Genomic DNA, 15,896 nt, shown 5'->3' on the forward strand with positions numbered 1-15,896 from the left:
GGCGGGGACTCAGGAGGGCGTGGGCTCGGTTGGGGCGTGGTTACTGGCATGGGCGTGGTCATGAGGCGGGACTTCTACCGGGTGGGCGTGACATGGGCGTGGCCCCATGTTGGGGTATCCCAAATGGGGCGTGTTTTCGCTTGTGGGCGTGGTCTCTCGGGGTGCGGCCTGTGGCGGTGGCGGCGCGATGGCGGCGCAGGGCGGCGGTGACAGTGACAGCGGCGGAGCGGGACGGGCACTGCCGCCGCACTCGCCCTCGGGCATGGTGCTGCAGACGGTGGAGATGCACACGGGCGGCGAGCCGCTGCGCATCATCCCGCGGCTGGAGGCGGCGGAGCGGGCGGCGGCGGCGGGGCTGTCGCTGCTGTCGCTGCGGCGGGAGATGGCGGCCAGGCACGACCACGTGCGGCGGGCGCTGATGCACGAGCCGCGCGGCCACGCCGGCATGTACGGGGCCGTGGTGGTGCGCGGTGGGAGGGCCGCGGACGGCGCGCACCTGGCGGTGCTGTTCCTGCACTGCGCCGGCTACAGCGCCATGTGCGGCCACGCCGTCATGGCCCTCGGCCGCTTCGCCCTCGACTACGGGCTGGTGCCGGCGCCCACCCGCCCCGAGACCGCCGTCCGCCTGCGCTGCCCCTGCGGGCCCGTCACCGCCTTCGTGCCCTGGGACGGCCGCCGCAGCGGCAACCCCGTGCGCTTCCACAGCGTGCCCGCCTTCGCTGCCGCCACCGGTGGGGACCTCTGGGTGTTCTGGGGGGTTGGTGGTCTGGCTGAGGGGCGTCTGGCAGTTGTCTCCCTAGTCCCACTGTTCTTCAGAGGTCATCAGGGATGCTGTAAGGTGCCATAGGAGTACTGAAGTTATCGTCCCTGTCCACTGCCCTCGCATGTGGCTGTGTTTTTTCACTCTGTATGCAAGCCCATGGCTCAGCAGTTTTGCCTCCTCACCTTCCTCCCTTTCTCTGCTCAGACTTGGCCATTGATGTCCCTGGCCATGGGAAGGTGGTGGTTGACATTGGCTACGGTGGCACCTTCTATGCCTTCCTCAGCGCTGAGCAGCTGGGCCTTGATGTGTGCTCTTCAAAGACCAGAGATCTTGTCAGTGCAGCGAGTGCAGTGACAGAAGCAGTGAAGAAACAGGTATGGATGAGCACTGTGGTATCCCAGCATGTTCCCTCTGGGTTGAGTGCCCCAGACCAGCTCAGGATGGTGGGAGAGTCCCATCCTTCCAGCCCCATGCTGAATTTCAGAGTCCTTACAAGGACAGGAGAAGGAGCATTCCTGCTTCTCTCTGTTACCTGTGAAGCAGAGGTGGAAACACAGCCATGTGGCCTTGTCCCCTTCCTCTGGTCTCACGGAAGCTGCATTGCACACATTTCTGCTGTTGTGTGTATTTGTGACCCTCTTTGTGCTGTTCACAGTTCAAGCTTCATCACCCTGAGAGTGAAGACCTGGCTTTCCTCTATGGCACCATACTGACAGATGGGAAAGATGCCTTTAGTGAGGAGCCCACCACCAACATCTGTGTGTTTGCAGATGAACAGGTACAGAAACAGGCTCTTCTCAGGCACAAGAGGCACCACAATTGTCCCTTAGATTCCACTGCAAAGAAGAGAGACTGTTCTGGTTCTTAGTTTGGGCAGTGATTACATGTGCTGCTGTTATGTCTCTGGAGAACTAAGTGTCGATGCACACATTCTGGTTTTGCTCCTATTAGCAGAAATACTTCTGCACACCTCAGATGGTGGCATTTTAAAAAGGTTCATACCCAAAACCTGTTGATTGGAATTTTCCAGGAGTTCAGGAGCTGAGACAGGATCCCAGCATAGTACATGTCCCTAAAGTCCTAATCCAGGGAATATCTGCTGAGGATGAACAACAGGAGAGAAATGGGGTGTTAAAATTCTGTTCTTGTCTGCAGTGCATAAGGTATCACACAAATAGCAGGGGAAGTTTTGGTTGGACTTCCCAGGAGTGAGGAGTGTGGAGCACTGGGACAGGTCACCTCAGAAGCTGGCCAACACTGTGGTTTTGGAGATTTTAAAAAGCAGGCTGGCCAGGAGCCCCCTCTCTGTAAGGAGAACCAATCTTGCCTTGAGGTGTGAGAATGGGGCAGGTGACTCAGCCCCTCTCAGTTCTTTAGAGATGATGCTGGGAAGATTTCAGCTGCTCTTAAATAACCTCAGTGTTTATTAGATCATCCATCCCTAACTGTGCCAAAGCCCACCACAGTCCAGAAGTACCCTAAACCTACTTCTTTTTTCCTTCTCAGTTGTGATGTATCTGGATTCTCTACAAAACGCTGGGCTGGGGGGGGTTTCCCCTGAGTGAAGTGTAAAGGTGGCAGAGAGAACTGTGGGAAGCAATCTCATTTTGTATTAAACCCCAGAATCTAGAGCTAGTTCATCCCTTCTGCTGTAGGTTGACCGAAGTCCGACAGGTTCGGGGGTGACAGCTCGCATTGCCCTGCAGTACCATAAGGGACTCATCCAGCTGGACCAGAGCAGAACCTTCCGGAGCAGCACCACGGGCTCCTTGTTCACTGGAAAGGCAGTGAAGGCAAGTGGCTGGTGTTGGACTTTCCCCCTGTCTCAAGGGCTGTTGGAAATGTGGGTCTTGCTGCCCTCCCACAAACCTGGCTCTAAAAGGATTTTAAGGCCTTGTTGTGTTGTGGGGCTGCTTTGGGACGTACCAGGGCAGGGGTGTCTGCATAAATGTCAGGTAGCACTGGAATTCTGTGGGGTTGGGAGAGTGGAGAACCTTCTGTTGCCTCTATCCTCATCCTGATCCCTCTGCAGGAGGCCACATTTGGGAACTACAACGCTGTCATTGTGGAAGTTTCAGGAGAAGCCTTTTACACGGGTACAGCCACCTTCACTGTGGAAGAGGAGGACCCACTGAAACACGGCTTCTTCTTCAAGTGACCCAAGTCACAGATGGTGGCAAAGCCTCACTGGTGGTGCTGTGCTTCTCCTGCCCATGAATTTCTGTTTTGCTTCTCCACGTTGCAACAGGAGCAGCCTTGGGTGGTGTGGCAGCATTTGTCAAATTTCAGGATAACAGGCTTGTTGCCCTGTTGTGATTAACATATGGGGTGCACTGTGATTAGCATTTACAAGCTGCTCTGAGATGCTGTAGTATTTTTCTTCTTTTTATTCTTACCCATAATTCACAGAAAACTGAGCTGATCTTGGAGAGCTGCCTTCAGATTTATGTGCCTTCTCTATGTCTGCAAATTACGAATTTCAAAATTAGATTTCTATTAAATGCAAGCTCAAAACTCTGCCATTTTCCATGTTTTCACTCCCAGAGCTCAATTTGCAGGATTTTGTTAAGTATGTCATGACTCTGGATTTGAATTGCTAGCTCTTGTTGTCTCCTGCTCAGCCAGCTGTGCTGCTCTGTCTCATGTCCCAACTTCCCTGCTCAGCCGGTCCAGACAACCCCTTCCTCACTCATTTCACCTCACCAGGGCTCTCCTGCATCCTGGGGATGGATGCAGGTATTTGATCAGAATTTCCTGGGTTCCTGCTGATTGTCCATGCTGTGCTGCTTCCCTAAGCCTTCCTCTCTTGCTTATCTTGGACCACTGGCTGCAAATACCCTCTGGTTAACTTTCAACAGAAGCAGCTCTGTTTGAAAGTCTGAGCCATTACAGCCTTTGACTGCTAATTATTTACTGATTTTTGTCCCAGTCCAGGGGCAGCTTGTGCAGCAGAGTGCAGTCAGTGCTTGCTTTGCCAGAGTCCCTCCAGGGAAAAACCAAGCATTTGCAGTGGCAGGAGAAGACCTTCAGACCTCTGGTGGCCTGTCACTTCCAATAAAATGGTGCTTGTTAAATGAAGACACTCATGGGAGGAACTGGCACTTGTTAAAATGAGACATGAAAATGAGAATGATTATCTCATGGAAGCTCATGCAGCAGAAGGGTGCATACTGGTGAACTTAGATAAGGTTGGCACAGAAAAGCCTGGGAGGAATTTCTTCTGTCGTCTTGAAAATAACTTTGTAGCAGGAGGAAACAAAAATCCTCTGATTTATGCAACTGCTGAACTGCCAGTAGAGGTTTTTTAGGATGGTGTCAGGGGCTCCTGCTCGCAGCTTTCCTGTAACTCCCTTGTAAGTCCCATATAGCCTCTGGTCCAGGAGAACAAGAAGTGACACACACACCCTCCGTGCTTGCAGGAGCACACTCTGTCATGTGTTTTCATCTTCTGGGCATCTCCTGATCAGCCCCGCAGCCTGGCTCCTTGGAAAGAGCTGGACAGCAAGTCACAAAGCCAGCACAGGATGTTTGGAGGTTCTTCAGGCATTAATTGGGATGCATCCTTCATTACCTATTCTGTATCCCCTTCCTTAAGAAAATTTTCAGGTGGGGGCAGGCAGGTAAGAGCATGGATGAGAGTGGGAGGAAAGGTCCTGCTGCCCATGAGGGGGTCCCTGGCCTGATCCCTCAATCTTACACCTGGTGGTCTCTCAAACTCCAGCCTGGTGAGTCAGGGTGATGGTCCTGGCCTCCAGCTGAGAGTCTGCGGGTAGCTGGTTCTCCGCGATGGGCTGGGGGCTGTGCGGGTAGAGGCGCTGACCGGGGCTGCCCGGGGAGCACATCTGTGGGGACCCAGGGGATGATGCCGCTATGGGCTCCGGTCCCCCGGCCCCACTGCCCGTCTGTAGGGGCTCCGCTCCGCCGCCGCCGGGTCCGGCTGGGTCGGGCCGGGCCGGGCCGGTTCCCCGGGCAACGGCGGCCGAGCGACGTCAGCGGCCGGGGGGGCCGGGAGCGGCGGGGCCTCCGCAGCCGCGCCGGGGCCGGGCCATGAGGCTGCGCATGGAGCCGGCGGCGGCCGTGCCGGGCAACCTCTCCCGCGGCGGCGGCGGCGGCGGCGGCGGCGGCAGCGGCGGCAGCGGCAACGAGAGCGACGGGGCGGCGGCGGCGTGGGCGGCGGGGTGGTCGGCGGCGGCGCTGGCCTCGCAAGCGGCCGCGCTGCTGCTCATCTTCGCCCTTTCGGCGCTGGGCAACGGGGCGGTGGTGCTGGTGATCGCCCGGCACCGGCAGCTCCGCACGGTCACCAACGCCTTCGTGCTGTCGCTGTCGCTGTCGGAGCTGCTGGGCGCCCTGCTCTGCCTGCCGCTGGCCTTCCTCAGCCTGCTCAGCCGCCCGCCCGGCGCTTGGCTCTTCGGGCAGCGCCTGTGCCTGGCCAGCGCCGCGCTCCACGCCGGGCTGGGCATCGCCGCCACGCTCACCATGGCCCTGCTCTCCTTCGACCGCTACTGTGCCATCGTCCGCCAGCCTCGGCACAAGATGGGCCGGCGCCGCGCCGCGCAGCTGCTGGCCGCGGTCTGGCTGGCAGCCCTGGCGCTGGCCGGGCCCTGGTACGGGCTGGCGGGCGAGGGGCGTCGCGAAGCCCGTCCCGGCGCCTACCGCTGCGTCTACGTGCTGCCCTGGGGCTCTTCGCGGCTCGGGCCGCCCTACGGCGCCGCCCTCATCGTGCTGTGCTACCTCCTGCCCTTCGCCGTCATGTGCTTCTGCCACTTCAACATCTGCCGGGCGGTGCGGCTGGCCGAGAGCCGCGTGCGGCCGCTCACCACTTACGGGCACCTGCTGCGCGCCTACGGGGAGATGCGCACGGCCACCACCGTCCTCATCATGATCGTCTCCATCATCTGCTGCTGGGGGCCCTACTGCATCCTGGGGCTGGCCGCCGCCGCCGGCCGCCTGCCCTTCTCGCCCACCATGGACGCCGTGGCCAGCGGGATGGCTTGGGCCAACGGCGCCATCAACCCCCTCATCTACGCCGCCCGTAACCCCAACATCTCGGTGCTGCTGCGGCGCAGCCGGGAGGGCGGCTACAGGACTAGGAACAACATGGTCGCCTACCTGTCGGTGCCGGGCCGCCAGCCGGAGCCGCGGAGCCGAGCCGAGCGGGTCCGGGAACGCTACATCAATCGGCACAGCGGGCCCCCAGGCAGCGCCATATCCTCGTCCAGCCCGGCCAGCGGGGGAGAGGTGGCCATGTGGGCCTGCAAGACTCCCGCTGTGCTCTTCTGTCGGGATGGGCAGCCCGACACTGTTTCTGATGCCACCCTGAAGGCCAGAGCAGGTGCCATCGACACCAGCCTATGAAGGGATGGGGGCCGGCATGGAGGCGTCTGGCCCCGGGCTGCCTCCCTGAAGAAAGTCCTGCTGCTTGGAGCCCTTTGCAGCCGGATTGCCAGGAATCTGTGATGGGACTGGGTTTCTTCTCTACTGTGTGAGCTCTGCTTTGGTGACTCCATCTGCGGGCAGCAGGAGCTCCACAGGGAAGGGGAATGCCCCTTCCTTTTCAGCAGGCCTGATGGATGCATCGGTGACAGCCACCGAGCCCAGCCGAGGCAGAGCTCAGCTGCGAGAACAGGACAGCGTTTGCTCCAGACCTGCAGAAAGTGCCACTGTAAAGCTCCGAGGCTGACACACCAAAGCAGCCCAAAGTGACTGAATGACTGTGGGAGCTGTTTGTTAAGTGCCAAAAAAGCAACTGAAAGCTGAGCACTGACAGCTGGAAGCAACTCTGAAAACAGCACACTGTGAAAAACCGCATCATGGCAGGAAAATGTTGCTTTTATCTGTTTTATGTGGAAGTGCCAACAGTCATAAAGTCACAGACTGTAGGACAGGCTGAAAAAGTGATCTGTTTATATGTTTGTTTTTTTTTAATTTAAACTCTGAAGCATAACAAGAAAAGTAATTGTGAAAGGGAAGATGTATGATACTGGGAGGGAAGGAAAGGAAGGTAATAACTCAGGTGTCAGAATTTCAGCAGCCATTTCTCTTTTTTTGCAGGGATGGTCGACTTAAAATACTATGAATATGAGAAACGTGAGTTCCTCAGACAGACTGAAAAGGGTGTGGGAGTAAACTGTGGTGTGCACAAGATGTATGTTTTCTTTTTGAGCTCATCCAGAGTGTCTCTCATCTCCAAGGGTTTTACCATAATTAGAGGAGCTGTGTGAGGGAAGTGTCTGAAAGGAGAGGCAAAGCAAATACCATGTGTTCTCTGTGTGCTCTGCAGCATGTGAAAATGTGTGTATGCACAGAACAGATATTGTTGTATTGATGGCAGCAATCCATTGGAACACAATATTTAAAAACCAGCTGTTTGCTGTTGGAAAAAAAAAAGGAAAATAACACCATGGAAATGCGATTGCACAGCATAAATTTGAACGAATTTATCTGTGTAATCTTTTTGTTCAAGGGTCCAAAGCCTTAAATTAGTATTTTGAATTTGAAATTAAGATTTAGCCTTTGTTTGTCTTTGTCAGAGTTTAGTGTGAGACAGTGTTTTTTCTTGTACAGGCTTTAAAAATACAGTGTTTTGGTTTTACTGGATTTTTCAGCTGTTTGTGACGCAAGTGAACACTCTATCATTATTTTGTAAGTGAAGAAATAAATTGTCTTTTATGCAGGAAATGAAAGTGTCTCAGCCTGGCATCATTCTCAGGCCAGCCTTGGGAAGGGAACTCCTGTAAAAAATTGCCAGATGGATGATAGCAGAGAGAGCTAATTGTGAAATTTTAATGCAGCTGGTTTCTGTGCTGTTAACATTACTGTAACTTTCTTCTCTGATGCTCCTGAAGCCCATGAGGGAAAATCTGACCCTTGACTACTCAGCACTGCTAATTTGCCCTGCAGCTACTGGATTTTGCAGGTTGAGCAGTGTTTCCTTGCTGTGTTTCAGAACAAAGCTGTGCAGAAAGCCCACAGCTCTTCACAGGAGCTGTTTGACATGAGTGGCTTGTTGGAAGAGCAGGAGAGGAATTCCTGGCACAGCAATGCCTGGCTCAGTGGTGAAAGGGGTGGTTGTGAATGATGGGATTGGACTGAACCCTTACCTGGGTAGCTGCAGGTGGTAACAAGGAGGGAGAGGTGGTTGTGAATGATGGGATTGGATTGAACCCTTACCTGGGTAGCTGCAGGTGGTAACAAGGAGGGTGGTGGGGGATAATTGATCATGAACGAAAGCCCCTGGAAAGGGTGGTGCTGCTCCCCTCAGTGCCTGGCTCTGGCCACCTTCCCTGTCCCTTCTGTCCCCACCATCCCAGGTGACTCAGGCACTGAACAACCACTGATTCCCTCTTTTTCATACTGGTTTCCTTTTCTACTGATTTGACATACCACAGGCCAGGGAAGTTCCTCTGTGGCAGTCAGGTATGGCAAGGGAAGGACTGGGGGTGTCAGGACTGAAGGAGCTGCACTGGGAGAGTGGAAGTATCACAGCTTTCTAGGAAAGTGGTGGTGAAGCTGCTTAACACAGGTTTCTACATATTTTTAACAAGCTCAGGCTGGTGCATGTTAGTCTTGCATGTGAGGAATTGAAGGAGGGCAGCTGGCTGTGGCTTGAAGGCATCACAAACTGGCACATTTCTGTGAAAAGCTAACTTGGGCTGTAGCAAGGGGAGATTCTTGACCTGATCCTTTCTGACATGAACCTGCTGCAGCATCAGTAGAGAGCCAGCTTGTGTTTCAAAGCTGTCCCTGGCCTGTGCTCCTCATAATCACAGAATCATAGAATCATTTCAGTTGAAAAAGGCCTCTTAAGTGATCAAGTCCCAGCGCTGCCAAATCTACCACTAAACCATGTCCCTAAGTGCCACACCTATGTGTCTTTTAAATGCCTCCAGGGATTGTGGCTTCACCACTTCCCTGGGCAGCCTGTACCGGTGTTTGGCAACATTTTCTGTGAAGATATTTTCCCTAATATCCAATTTAAACCTCTTCTGGTGCAACTTGAGGCATTTTCATCTGGTCCTGTTATTGTTACCTGGGAGAAGAGAGCAACCCCACCTGGCTACAACTCCCTTCAGGTAGTTGTAGAGAAGTTCCTTCCAAACCTCCTTTTCTCCTGGCTAAACACTCCCTCAGCCACTCCTCACATCACAGCACTGTTGAACCAGTCAGGTCTCTACAGCCACATTTTTAAAAGTATGTTTTAAAAAATACAACCAAATGGTCTTAACTAAACCAAACCAAAGGCTGCTGGCTGCCTGCCAAAACAGTCCTTGAAATGCTGCTGTGTCCCAGCTCTGCTGAAGGTTGCTGCCTGTCACCCAGCACCAGAATGGGTGAGAAGGTCTGTCCTTGCACCTCTCAATGGCTTTGTGTGTTCATCTGTGAGAAAGAAACCTGTGGACTAAGTCAGTGTTTTACTCCAGCTCTGAAAACTCTGCCCTCTGTGGTTGCAGCTGCTTGTTCTTGGGTGAGAAAACATTGCAGCAGGTGGATTCTGGCCAAGCCACTATGGGACATCACCCCCACATCTCCCACAGGCCCGTGCTGGTGTCACCCACTTAGAGATCCCCTTTCTCTGGAGGCAGGAAGACACTGATGTTTTAGACACTACAAAACTGGCTCTGAGGCTCCAACCCTCCAGCTTCTGTCCTTTTTCCTCCCTTGAGATGAGCCTGGACAAAGCAAATTGCACAAATCTTGTTTGCTCAAGGATATGGGGACGTCATTTAGCAAACCAAAAATCACGTGGATTATTCTGTGCAGGATACTCAGCATAGGAGAAAGAGGAGTTTGAGTGATTTGAAGGCCCGTTCAGCCCTGGATACTGGAGACAAGTGCAGTCAAAAGCAAATTAAAAGTGAGTCTTTGAGCTCTTCAGTCTCTTGTTGACTTTGCAGCATATTTAAACCCTCAGTTTAAAGAGTACCTTACTATTTGGCAATGATAACATGCCACTGACTGAACTAATGCATTATATCTTACAAGGAAAACATTAAGTCTTGATGAATGACAAGCATTTCAGAACATACTGCATGCAGTGGTAGTTTTCCTGCTGATTTAATCATCAGATTCATTCAAGTAGTTATTTTCCACTCCCTTCCTAATCTGTGGATGAAGCCTCCGTTTAAAGCAAATGCTGTGTGCATAACTTAGGAGCTGTGAACAATTAGCAGTCCAATTAGCACTATTTACAAGTGACAGCCAGATGGGCTGTAATAGCTGCCATCAATCACCAGAACAGGGAGAGCTCAGGAGTTTGAAACACCCCATTGCTGCCTCTCTTTCAGCACTGGAGTTGATTCCTGTATCCAGCAGATGCCAGCAGAGACCTCGGCAGCCAGCAGAGCTGTCCCAGCCGTGATCCTGAGAAAAGCCTTTCTGTTAATGACATCAACCCTCAGAGCTGCTGCTTCCCAAATACGAGCACTCAGGGTAGGGGTTGTGACTGATGCCCAAAGAACACCTCACCAAAACTTATTTTGAAAGACAGATTCAACACTGCTGCTCTTTGGGAAGTTGGTTGTACAGGCTGAAATGAAGAACTTGGAAAGCACATCAGAAAAGTGGCATTTTGTGCATGCAGGCCAGAGCTGCAGCCTGGAGGGCTGGGGAGATCAGTCCCAGTGCTGGCAGCATGCTTTGCTCAGCAGCACAGCTGCCTCTGCACTCTGGATGCTTTTGTATTTTCACATGATGACTCTGGTTATTAATAATAAATGGGTACACATCTACATCTGCTTACAAAGCATTACAGAGCCACAAAGTAAGTGCTAGAAAGAAAAGATCCCAAGTCCTCCAGGAGGAATAACCCACAATAAGATCCAATGTTGGGGAACCTCATGCCCAACTGCACGGTGCTGCTTTGCTGCTGCAAGCCTTGGGCTTGCCATGACCAGTGGGGTGAGTCCCAGAGGCTTCACTGGGGCTGAATGTGGGAGGACAAGGCCAGCCCTCCTTCCTGGAGCATGGCCAGCCCTCCTGCTGTTCCAGTTTGCAGAGGAGTGATGGGTTTTCAGTGCCAGGCTGCTAGCAGGCCACTACCTGAGTGCTGAAGCATCCACATCACCACAGCCAAAGTGCTTGGGCAGCAGCTCAGCATTTCTAGATATTTTTCCCCTAGGAATTAACTGCTGCAAGAAGCAGGAGGAAAAGTGATGTGGGGAGAGACAGACTGTGAATCCCTCTCAGTGGCATGAAGTGGATGAGTCACAGGGGAAATCAAAGTGAAAGCAGCAGAAACCCCAGGGCACAGCACTAATCTGTCTGGGGAGTTATGGATGAGCTCAGCCATGAAGACCCCAGGAGGCTGTGACAGAAGGAAATTTAACAAGGAGGGCTGTGTGCTGGGGCTGTTTGTACTGGGTGGCAGAGCACACCAGTGTGCCCACAGGCTCATTGGTGATCATAAGAGATGAGTAGGATCCAGCTGTGATTCGGCAGAGGAGGTAAATTCACCCTGAGAGGAACTGCTTGTTATTTGTGTTATTTCTTGACTGCTGGCACTGAGCTCCTCCAGGTTCAGCTGTTTTCACAGAGGCAAGCACTGCCAGAAGCCCACAAAACCAGTGAGCAATTTCTGAGTACTTGGGATCCTTAATTTTATACATCCATTTTTATACATCCATTATTCTTGCCTTTATTTTTAATCTTTTCTCTTGCACAGTCAGTTCAGAAGCTAAGGGAACATTGAAAGGTAATCATAAAGGTAACAAAGTTTTTTTAGAAGCTTTGTTTAGACCCGAGGATTGTGCCTTTCCTCAGGGGTCTTTCATTGTGTGTACTGAAGAGTTAAAGGTATTTGCAAACCACAGAGCTCCACACATTTGCTTTCCCTTCAGACATGGACATTTCTTCTCCTTGCCACCATAAAAGAAAAGATGCAGCCCTGATGACTTTGGGGAATCACTTAGGAAAATGCTATTCTTCAGTTCCTGGGATGGAGATTGGGAGTGGAAATAGTGCTGATCAGCCTTCCACATCTGGAGGAACATCCATGTTTCTCCCAGGGGCCAGAGCTACTCTGGCTGAAGGCAGCAGGGATATCTCCTCCTGCTTCTGCCAGCAGCTCCGATGCAGAGGCTTAAACACTTTGGGTAGTGCTTGGGGGATTGGCCAGAGGGATTCACTGAGGGATTCACAGTCAGAGCAGGTGACATTGACCCCATGTTGGGGCTGCACATGGACACCAGGCTGGCTCCTAAGTGAGATTGTGGAAAACACCAGGCTAGCCCAGCCCACCCCACTCCCATGGGAGAGCAGCTGAGAGGATCTTGGTGCTTCAAAACCCCTCTGGATGGGCCCTACAAATTAACACACCCCTCAGGCTCATCTACCCTCAGGGTAGATGTGGACAAAACCAGCAAAATAAATTTCTCTAAAATTCATCTTGCCCTCCCAGCAATTCCCTCACGACCCCATAAATGTAATTTGCTTACCTGATTTAGCAACATACTCTGAACTAATCTCAGCATCAGGGATAAAAAATGCTCTGAGTAACCAGGTCACTTATTTTTTCCAGTGGAATCTAATGTGCTGCAGCCCTTGTGCCTGATCTGTGCCTGTGGCTTCTGTGCTCAGTCTGGTGTATTTTACAGAACATTTGGTAATATAGCATCCCTGAGGTCATGTCAAGTTCTGAATACAGCATCTGAATTGTGGAGTCTTTACAGAAAATGTAACTCAAATGGTGATTGCCTCCTGCTGTTAAATTGGAAAGATTTACCATAGAAACCAAGCCCTGCCTGAGTGCTTCTCACTGATTTCACAGCAAAAAAGGGTTTTAGGCAATGATCAGGAGCTGAACAAAGCACAAAACTGGGACTTCCTTATTTTCCTTGAGCCCAGGGGATGCTCTGCTCTGCATAGAGCCTGGCAAAGTAAAGCCATCTCAAAGTACACAGGCAAAAATTCAAGCAGATGGAAAAGCTGCTGGCACCCCTCAGCACTCACAGCCCAGGAAAAGGCAGGGGCACTGTCCCAGCCCAGCTTACAGCAGTGTCCTGGCAGGCCAAAGGCATGGGTTAGGCAGCAGGGACAAAGCTGTGTCCTCCTGATTTGCAGTGCTGGTGCTCAGGATAATCCTGGTTTAGAGCAGCTCTGCTTGCTGCTGCCCCAAAACCAAAGTGAATTTGTTCTGCCCCTCCTGCAGAGCCACCCCTGAGCTGAGAGCACATGAGCAAATACTGGAATATGGGCCAGTAAAGAAAGGAATAGAAAAATGGCAATTTCAATGAATTACCTTCACAAAGTTGCTCTGAGAACTGGGAAACTCCAGCTTAATGTCAAGTTCTTTGCAGTGTGACAACAGAATGCATGCAAAACGTGGAAACCCAGGGCACCAGGAATATTTCCCTGTCTGCTCTGGGGTATTCTGACCCCCAGGGGAGCCCTGACTTGGACCCTCAAAGTTTCCTAGACTTCAAGATAGACTAGAATCCACAAAAGTGTGAAATAGATTGTAGAGAGTAGTGTAGGTGTGTCACTTGGTGAGAAATTGAGGCTTTGGGATTTTTAGTTTGTTGTGGATGGAAGCAAGATGCAGGGCACAGGGTGTTGTCCTGGGCTTCTTCTTCATTCTTCTTCCTTCTTCTTGGGTTTGGGTGGCATTTTGTAATTGGGCAGAAAATTCCACATTGAGAGCTGTTTGGGATCAGTTATTGGGTTAAAAGGAAAAATAATCTGGGTGTCAGTTCTTAGTTGGATAGTTTAGTCTTAAAAGACCTTGTACCAAGAGATTGTTGGCCATTTTGTGCCTTCTAATGAAAAGCTGCCAAACTCACAGTGGTGAGGCTGTTTTACTGATAAGAAATAATAAACACCTGAGTCTGAACATGAATTACTGTCTGGAGTGCCATCAATGCAGACCCAGAGAAACCAACAACTGGCACCTTGGCAGAAAGCTGGGTAGGAACAGGCTCCCAACACAAACCCTGGCTCTGGGGCGAGCCCTGAGGACGCTGTAGTGCAGTGGGGCATTCTGTGGTAATTTCCAAAGCCATGGAAGTAAGTTCAGATGACCCATGAAACTGTTCTGAGTTGGTTTATCTTACACACGTGTGCATTTTTGGTGCCTGCATGTGCACACCCTGAGCATCCACCTGAAGGTCAGGCATTGCCAAAAGTCACAGAGAAGCCACAGGCTGTGACCTGCAGCTATTTGACTCGAATTGCAATGGAGAGAATTAAAATTAGCCCTTCTCAACCATGCTGGGGGAAACTTCCATAGAAAATTCAGCATGAGAACTTTTCAGACCACAGCAGAGATCGCAGAGGAAAACAAGAAGCAGAATTGATTTTGTTCTTGGCAGCTCTAAAATGCTGAAGGTGGAAAGAGCCAGCAGATGGCACTTTGCTCTGCCTTTGCTGATTTCTCCCTGGCTTACCTGCACACTCTCAGCAAGCCTGGTTTAAGGCTAAAAATGACACAAAATGCTCAGAGGTTTCAGGTCAGAGCACTCATTCAAACAGAGAACTCTCCTCTGATCATGCATCTGTTGGAGGACCCTGAACAATTCCAGGGAGAGAGCTCCCAGGAGAGATGTCTGCAGGATTTGCTGCAGGTGACAGAGTGGAGATGGGGCTCATCTCCTCCCTCCTGCATCCATCACCTTTGGGTCCTCTTGGCCTCTCCTGTCTCCACCAGGAACAAAACTTTAAAAATGCTTTTACCCAAAGCACAAGCTCATGAAATGACCAGCTTTTATGGGAGTTGAGAATCATAGAATCATAGAATTATTTGAATCACAGAATCATTTAGATTGGAAAATATTTCAAAGATCATTGAATCCAACCATTCCCCCCACAGTGCCAGTCTCACCATTAACCATGTCCCCAGGTGCAATATTTACATGGCTTTTAGATACCTCCAGGGATGGTGACTCCAGCACTGCCCTCAGCAGCCTGTTCCAAGGTTTGGTGACTCTTTGGACAAAGAACTTTTGTCTAATATCCAATCTAAATCTCCCCTGGCATAACTTGAGGCTTTCTCTTGTCCTGTTCTTTGTTACCTGGGAGAAGAGATCAACTCCCACCAGCTCCACCCTCCTGTCAGGGAGCTGTAGAGAGTGAGAAGGTCCCCCCTGAGCCTCCTTTTCTCCAGGATGAGGCCCCCCAGCTCTCCCAGTTGCTCCTCATGAGACTTGTGCCTGTTCCTGTGGCAATCCAGCAGTGCCAGCCCTGCACAAGGACTGCAGAATTGATCAGGCTGTGTGAAAGTGAAGATGGCAAAGTGCAGTTTTACCCCAGAGCATCTGCTCGAGGTGCGACACGGGGACAGTGGCAGTGGGGACAGGTTCACAGCACAGCTGGGAGCAGAACTGGCAACATCCCTGCTTTGCTTACCCTATCCCAGGGGCCTCCAGCAGGGATATCAAAGTCTGACAGTTCCACTGGGCCCACCGTCCCCTTTTTTGGGATTAAATAAATAGTCCAGAAGTCCAGCAGAGTGGCTGCCAGCAGGATGGGAGCCGGGTGTGTCTCCCCACCTGGCCGTGCCTGCCCTACTTGCTGAGCTGAGCTTTGCATGCAGTGCTGCAGCGCTGCCGTGCCTGCATCAGGCATTGCCACAAGCCCTTGACTCATCTTTTCCCAGCTGGGGGCGATGCCAGGGATGAAGGCTGAGTGCGGGAGGTGACACCTGACACTCCTGTCGCCCCAGCCTTGGGCAGCAGGGAAAGCTGCCTGGCTGGAGCAGAGCACAGTCAGAGCTGGCTCAGCAGGTTTGGTGCCACCAACCCGGGTGGCCCCACGGGACAATTCCTCCAGGAGTGCCGTGCCCGGCAGCTTCCCTGGCACCAGCGGGTCTGGGCAGGTTTGGATCATCCAGAACACAAGGGTGTGCTGTAAAAGGAGGGAACAGCCTCCAGGATTTGGGGAACAGGAGCCTTTTTTCAGGTGAAAACCCAGCCAGCCAGGACATCAGTGAGCTCACACAGCACAGGCGTGCCAGTCCAGCACAGTGCCCACCCTGGTCCCCTTTCTCCTGGGATGACAAACATCTGAAAATTCTATTCATAACCAATAGATGCTGCTAATCCAGGCATGTGGAAGTGTTTGAAGTTGAAGCTTGAAAGTTACTAGGATATTTTTTCCCATCAAGTATCTTGGTTGAATAAAAGGCTGTGTCCTGACCTTGCTC

General features: G+C 52.0%; 2 protein-coding genes across 2 annotated transcripts; both read left to right on the forward strand.

Annotated features, from left to right (window-relative positions):
• Nucleotides 1–141: 141 nt before the first annotated feature.
• On the forward strand, nucleotides 142–3,280 carry L3HYPDH (trans-L-3-hydroxyproline dehydratase). Its single transcript, XM_009101651.4, has 5 exons — nucleotides 142–731; nucleotides 968–1,137; nucleotides 1,419–1,541; nucleotides 2,419–2,556; nucleotides 2,796–3,280. Exons 1-5 carry the CDS (start codon nucleotides 188–190, stop codon nucleotides 2,919–2,921), a joined length of 1,101 nt encoding a protein of 366 aa, XP_009099899.3. The 5' UTR covers nucleotides 142–187; the 3' UTR covers nucleotides 2,922–3,280.
• A 1,530-nt stretch (nucleotides 3,281–4,810) lies between these two features.
• GPR135 (G protein-coupled receptor 135) lies at nucleotides 4,811–6,534 on the forward strand. Its single transcript, XM_030240246.2, has one exon. The coding sequence runs from the start codon at nucleotides 4,811–4,813 to the stop codon at nucleotides 6,116–6,118; it is 1,308 nt and encodes a 435-aa protein (XP_030096106.2). The 3' UTR covers nucleotides 6,119–6,534.
• Nucleotides 6,535–15,896: the final 9,362 nt, after the last annotated feature.

This window comes from Serinus canaria, chromosome 5 (assembly GCF_022539315.1).
Source record: "Serinus canaria isolate serCan28SL12 chromosome 5, serCan2020, whole genome shotgun sequence".
In the NCBI taxonomy this organism is placed as follows: Eukaryota; Metazoa; Chordata; class Aves; order Passeriformes; family Fringillidae; genus Serinus; species Serinus canaria.